We start from the raw sequence: 7,891 nt of genomic DNA on the forward strand, positions 1-7,891 counted from the left end.
AAAAAGTATTGTATTCCATTATGCCAATGCAGGGCCACACATATCTTTGGCCACTCTGCAAAAATTATTAAAGCTTGGTTGGGATATTTTTGCAACACCCACCATGTAGTCCTGACCTTACACCATCTGATTACTTTTTGTTTCGATCAATACAAAACTCCTTGAATGGTAAAAATTTTAGTAATGATGATGATGTCAAATCGTACCTGATTCAGTTTTATGCTAATAAAAACCAGAAGTTTGTGAACGTTGGATTATGATGCTGCCTGCCAATACATTACAGAATAAAGTTATTTAGGTCCATGAAAAAATTGTCTATGATTTTCTAAAAAAAGTCCGCAATTACTTAGTTGCCAACTCAATATAACCTGGAACTTTCCTTCTCATATATTTTAAATTTTTTTAGAAATGTTTAAAAAATGGAAATAGCGGCAATGCGGCATGTATGATGTGTTCTTGCGTATAGTCATGATTTCACCAAAGACTTTGAAATAATTTTGACTTGAAGCAGAATCGAATGGATTTGTACGTGAATTTTAGTCAATTGCTTTGAGGTGCAATGCCACCAGTGAGAACAAAGCATTAAATGATAGAAAAAATGGTTTTCAATAGAGATTCAATATATATCGGTCAGCTTATCATAAAACCGCGGAAAATCGCTGGCTCGAGGTGAACAAAACCAAAAAGAGGTTTCGCATTCATATAACAAGCAAAAGTACTCATTTCAGTTGAAATAATTTTATGCTTATATTTTTTATATGTTATTTTATATATATTATTTAAATTTCGTTATATTTTTCAATATTAATTTTATGATTGAAATGTAAAGCAGACTTAAAATAAAATAGCTTAATGAGTACTTATATTTTAAATACGATAATAGGAGTTTCAACTGAATGGGGTTACCACAATTGGAATATTTCAGATAGATTCTTTTCATCCACTTCTCAATAACACAATGAAATAATGATTTTAATTCTGAATAATAAATTTGTAATAAAAAATGTTTTGCTTTTCATCTACTGTTCGAAATCAGTAATATGTTGGTATATTTTATGCAAATACAATAAATGCAATGATTATGCAATAAAAGTAAAATTATACCTAAGCACACACGCCCAGTGCCTGTATTATAAATGAACCAATTATATGCATAAACTTTTTTTTATTAAAATTTAGCAAAACATAAATTTGGTTTCAATATATCGAATTTTGGCTAAAAGAATAATAAATTAATGTTTTTTTTGTATGACGAGCGCATACAACTGGAAATTTGTGTACCCTCGCGCACTTCCGCGTCAATTTTTGTTCACATAACGGTGATATAAAGGGTGGTTAAGTTGAAAGGCCCGGTGTTGATTTTGAATAAAATACAATTTTTTTAGGAAACTATTTTCATTTATCTTTATTATGATAACATTGGTATGGTTCAATTACGTGTAGAACAAAATATCGGCCAAATAGCCCCCGCGGCCTCGGCGGCACATCTCCATCCGATGGCCCAAGTTTTCGATGACGCTGAGGGATAATTGAGGTTCTATGTCGTTAATGTGCCGAATTATCTCATTCTTTAGCTCTTGAATTGTTTCTGGCTTATCAACGTACACCTTTTCTTTGAAATAACCCCAAAGAAAGAAGTCCAACGGATTCAAATCACATGATCTTGGCGGCCAATTGACATCGCCGCGACGTAAGATTATTTGCCCATCAAATTTTTCGCGCAAAAAGGCCATTGTTTCGTTAGCTGTGTGACAAGTGGCACCATCCTGTTGAAACCACATATCGTCCACATCCATATCTTCCAATTCGGGCCATACAAAGTTCGTTATCATCTCACGACAGCGAACACTATTCACAGTTACTGCCTGACTGGCCTCATTTTGGAAAAAGTACGGCCGAATGATGCCGCGTTCCCATAAACCGCACCAAACAGTCACTATTTCTGGGTGCATTAGTTTTTTGGCAATCACTCTTGGATTATCATTCGCTCAAATACGGCAATTCCGCTTATTGACGAATCCACTGAGGTGAAAATGTTCCTCATCACTGAAGATGATTTTCTTCACGAAGTGCGCGATATGCATTTTGATTTGAACGCCTGTTTTCATAATAAGCCTGAATAACTTTAATGCCTTGCTCGATATTGTATTTTTCCATGGTTCAAATTGAGTTAGTCTGAAACTGAAATATATCAAATGCAATGCAGAAAAAGATTTGACGTTTAGGTGTGGTTCACATTCACCATCGGCCCTTGAAATTTAACCACCCTTTATTAAATAGATATATTACAGCATTAAGGAATCGAGACAGATATCCGCATAGGTATATTTACTAAAAAGACTCGAGCAGACAAAATTATAAAAGGTTTTCCAATAATAGATGTTATTTAAATATATAAAAGGCTATCGAGAGATGATTAACGATTTTTTATGGCCGGAATTGGATGGTATTAATCTGGGCATCGTTTATTTTCAACAAGACGGCGCTACGTGCCACACAAGCAACGAAACCATTGATGTTTTACGGGAAAAGTTTCCGGATCGTGTTATTTCTCAAAGAGGTGATCACAATTGGCCACCGAGATCTTGTGATTCAAGACCTCGAAGATTGCATTCGTGAGGTATCGAGGACATAGGGCAGCCACTTCACAATTCGGTTATGGGAAATTTCATGAAAAGGATATTGTCCTGTAAGCGTGGTCGTGGTGGTCATTTGCCGGATGTTATTTTCCGCTATTAACGGCATACCTTCCTCTTTATAATGAAATAAACATCCGATAATTTATATTAAAAAATTGCATTTTTCTTTGAATTTCAAAATAACACCTCTGATTGGAAAACCCTTTATTGGGAGTAATGGGAGTAGCTAGTATGTAGTACATAGCACTCCTTTATTACATTAAAAATAGGTGAAATCGGCTAATACTTAAGCGTATGTAATTAAGTCTTCTATAAATAAAATATAATTTCTCAAATTTCTTAATAAAATAAACAAAAAAAAAATTTGCCGCAAATGAAATAACCTACGAGTATTTTTGAGTAAGTGCGTGCATTTCGTAGACGACTGAATAAAATTCACCTTACTTGGTTCGCATAATGCTCCCCATCTCATTTAGAGCCGACATAAGTTATTCTGAGATCAAATAAAAGGCCACAACTCTCATATTATCTGTGAGTTTTATCGACTAAAAAATATTTTCCACGTTCTTGTGCTAACATACTAAAGGCACTCCATTTTCCACTTTGGATAATATTTAAAATACATAGATTTGCATTTCAGGACATTTGAGTAAATATTTTAAACCTAAAACGGCGGTCTACACTTGAGCTAGATATAACCAAATGTTACACCCTCTATCACGCTCAATTATTTCAAATCGTTTGGAATATTTATTTGCTGAGGAAACACCAGAAATGTGTGTATTATCAAGTGCTACGCCGAATTTACGAATATGTTGAAATGGCATTTATTGGAAAACATTTGGATAATTCGGAAAAAAAGCAAATATATGTATTAGCATACAAAGGCATGCCACCAATGCGTACGTGCATACCTATGAATACTAATTACCTTTGTATAATAATTGCAATGTCGATTACTGCGAAATCGTAATTATTTGTGTTTTTATATTAAATTCATATAATTTACTGCATATATCTCTATTGATGGGAAACTCATTAAAGCTCTAAAAACAATGGAGAAGCTTTGCATTTAAATAGGAATATTAACATGTGTCAGTTGTAAATGTTTCAATTATCTTTTGAAATGTGAGCAAATAATGAAAGGAAATTTACATACTTGAATTATATTTATATATTCAATACGTTTGTTTTTACCGATTTCAACCGATTGTAAAGTTTTAGTAAACTACTGTACGTATAGTTATGTCAGTATACGAGGTGTGTTCAAAAAATGAGGTGAATTTAAATTTTTCTCAAAAAATATTTACTTATTCATCAATTTCTTTTTTATTTCCTTCTAAGTAGTCCCTCTCAGATATAATTTACTTGTGCTCGCGTTTTTTCCAATCCTCGAAGCAGTTCTGATATGTAATTTTTGTTATGTCCTTGAGCTCTCTCAGCGATTCGGCTTTTATCTCCTAAGTCGTCGCAAAGCGCTGGCCTTTCATGGGTCTCATTAATCTTGGGAATAGGAATCTGGTGAATACGGTGGCTGAGGCATGTTGACGGTGTTGTTTCTGGCCAAATAATTTCTCACACCGATGAAGCGACGCTTGGAATGTTTGGGAGAAAGATTCTGTGTAGGATTTTTGGACCTTTACACATTGGCAGCGGCGAATATTGCAGGCGATGAAACGATGAACATTTTCATTGGTTGTTGATATGCTGGGGCGTCCAGAGCGAGCGTTGTCATTCACATGTTCTCGACCTTCTGTGAAAATCTTGTACCGCTTGCAAGCATTTCTTTTTACTAAAACTTTGACTCTCACTGTCAACATTTGAAGGATTTTTGAGCACTCTGTTCTTTTTTTTTTGCATAAAATTTAATGCGGCTTCTTTGATCAATTTTTTTCGATAGCAGAAACTCGAACACGCAAAATATAGCGTTTTTCAAAAGGTGCGCTTCAACTTTTTTCAGATAGGGAGGGCGAACGACGCAATATATTTAATTTTTCGCTTGCCATTTGTAAACTTCATTAGTAAACATTTCATCATGAAACGCTACACACTTGAGCAACGATTGCAAATTGTGCAAATTTTTTATGAAAATAATCGTTCTGTTGCTGTTGCTGTTTTTCCAAAAAATCGTCTTCAGTGATGAAGCTCACTTTTGGCTCAATGGCTTTGTCAATAAGCAAAATATGCGTTACTGGGCAGAAAGCAATCCACACGTGATTCATGAGGCACCGTTGCATCCCGAAAAAATCACTGTTTGGTGCGGTTTACACGCCGGCGGCGTAATTGGCCCATATTTTTTCGTTGACGAGAACGATCGCCACGTTACTGTGAATGGAAATCGATACCGCGACATGATAAACGATTATTTTTGGCCGCAATTGAATGGCATGGACTTAGACGACATGTGGTTTCAACAGGACGGCTCCACAAGCCACACAGCACACGCTACAATTGATTTGTTGAAAAGTAAGTTTGATGAGCGCATTATTTCCAGAAATGGACCGGTCGAATGGCTGCCGCGCTCGTGTGATTTGACGTCTCTAGACTATTTTCTTTGGGGTTATGTGAAGTCATGGGTCTACAGTAACAAACCGGCGACGATTTGTGAGCTCAGAGCCAATATTGAACGCGAAATTGTTGGAATTTCAGCCGATTTATGCAAAAGAGTGGTCGAAAATTGGGTTCAACGATTGGACTTCGTAAAACGTGCACGCGGTGATCATGCAAAAGAAATCGAATTTCATACTTAAATGTATATGTTCAAGCTCGATAATAAAAAAAAATTAGTTAAAAAAGTCAAACCATTTGTGTTTTATTCAAAAAAGTTCAAAAGTTGAAGCGCTCTTACTGAAAAATGCTTTACATTTTTACACTATTTATGCCTTTCACAAACAAACTAAACTAAATCGTGAGCATATCTTCGAGACGAAGCTCATCTGTGAGCTGAATAGTTAATAAGTTGAAAAATATAAAAGACGAATATTTTAGGCTACATAAGGAAAGTAAAATGTTTGCCTTTAAAGATAAATATGAGGTTCAATTTCCTGGACAAATAATTTTATCGTAAATGTAATTTCTCGGTGTGAAATAGAGTTAAAGAAAACCCAGGAATTTCTGGAAATACATCAATTCGAAAAAGGGATACTCTAATATTCAAGTCAGAGTGGAATTTAGTAGCTTTTTGTTTAGAAAGTTTGGCTAACTCTGTGAACCTTTCTGCTGACTTTTTCAAATCCAATTATTTCGTGGACTCAGAAAATACAAACTAGGGTTTTTGAGCTGATGCTCCCAATATCTTGGACTTATGGTCGTTGTCGTTATGTGAATAAGATATTATTAATGGAATATCTTCTTTTTTACTTAAAAACGGCGGCTACTCATTTTATTCTCCATTAAGCTATGCCTTCTAATTGATCTTGAACTTTCTGAAGACTTACAAAGGGCCACAGCAACGAATTTCTCAAGAGGTGGGAGAAGAAAAAGTTCGTGTGCCGTCGAAGTGTTCAACACTGGGGAAATTCTATCGGTCATCGAAAAAATTAGTCTCTCTGAGACCATCACCTGTCGTTACTGTGCAATAGACATTGAAAATTCAGAAGAGATCCTTCGTAAATATCCTGCACTATGTAGAAAACGGATACTGCCGTGCCTTCATATAAACAATGGAACAATAAGCCTCAGAAACTCCTTTTTAAAAACCTCAAAATATAAGGTACCTCCGCAATAGATCTCTTTTGGTCACAGAGTGCAATAGCCTAATAATAATAATAAACTAAACCTTCAATATCTTACTCAATTTACTGGTGTTTTCATTGACCATTGGCAGTTAGCGTCCACCACTCCATATTCATCATCCATTTATCATCTCTCCATCACTCCAAATCATAGGTCTATATCTAATTTATCTACTTATACCAAACTTTTTGAGAAAGTTGTCAAGGACAAGCAAGCAGTTTTTGCTATCAAAGGGTTAATTGATCCTTGTCAGCTTGGGTTTGTCGGAGGATGATCCATTATTTCAAATTGAACTGGTTTTCTCCATCCTCTGTCTCTGAGTTTAAGAGTAGGTCTCAAGTTGACACCATATACACCGATTTCGAAAGCATTTGACAAGGTCTCTCACAAAATCCTCCTCTTTAAACTAGGCTTCCACTCGGCTTTCCTCTTATGGCTGAAGTCATACCTGTCATTTGTTGAAATTGGTAATACATAATAAATCTCATACTTGGTCCTATCTTGTTTATATGTGTATATAATTGGCGCGTACACCCTCTTTGGGTACTTAGCCGAGCTCCTCCTTCTATTTGTGGTGTGCGTCTTGATGTTATTCCACAAATGGAGGGATCTACAGTTTCATGCCGACTCCGAACGGCAGATATTTTTATGAGGAGCTTTTTCATGGCAGAAATACACTCGGAGGTTTGTCATTGCCTGACGAGGGGCGACCGCTCTTAGAAAAATTTTTTTATTAATTTTGGTTTCATCGAGATTCGAACCAACGCTTTCTCTTTGAATTCCGAATGGTAGTCACGCACCAACTCATTCGGCCACGACGGCCGCCATATCTTGTTTATACTTTTCATTGATGACGTTGGTCGTTGTGCTCGAAGTCCTTACTCTATGCAGACGATTTGAAACCCTCACTGGTAAAAGTAGAGCAACTATTTATTTCCAACCCCCGCACATGTGCTTTTTCAGTTCCCACCTATTCTGCTGAGCTAATATAAACACTCGGCTGTAATTTTCATGTTTGAATCAATTCTGTGTTTCTGAAGTCTTTTGATGATTCTCAAAGGGTTAAGTCTTATCAAAGGGGCATGCAAAAAGTGAGACAATGCACAACTGCATGTATTAAATTCCCATTACGAAATCCACTTAACAATCGTAAATTTCATTTAAGTAACTTTACGGATTTTAAAAGCTTCAGTAAAAATTTTAACAGCTGAAATATCGCGCCGACCAACGCCAAGAGATGAAAATATTAACATATTATCGCTTGCAAGGCGTCCTTATGGCAGTAGTGTGGTGGTGTTAACGGCACGAGAAGTTCCCAAGGCTAATGAGCGCTACGCTGCCACGGCTGCGGCATTTCACATTACTCATACGCCATGTATTATGCATTCAAAATAAATTGCGTGTATACCAATTATGATTCATGCACAGCTTCAACCAATTTCGCTGTTTTGTTTGTACATATTTGTGCTGCATACATACGTAAAATTTCGTATTGACCGCAAGCCCCTTGCGTAAAA

General features: G+C 36.0%; 1 protein-coding gene across 1 annotated transcript in view; it reads right to left on the minus strand.

The window, feature by feature from the left end:
* LOC129242015 (uncharacterized) overlaps positions 1-3,111 on the minus strand; it is a 79,922-nt gene extending 76,811 nt beyond the window's left edge. The window contains exon 1 of the mRNA XM_054878577.1: positions 3,084-3,111. Coding sequence (XP_054734552.1) covers positions 3,084-3,111 — 28 coding nt within the window. The remainder of the gene's footprint in view (positions 1-3,083) is intronic.
* Positions 3,112-7,891: the final 4,780 nt, after the last annotated feature.

Source organism: Anastrepha obliqua, chromosome 3, assembly GCF_027943255.1.
Source record: "Anastrepha obliqua isolate idAnaObli1 chromosome 3, idAnaObli1_1.0, whole genome shotgun sequence".
Classification (NCBI taxonomy): Eukaryota; Metazoa; Arthropoda; class Insecta; order Diptera; family Tephritidae; genus Anastrepha; species Anastrepha obliqua.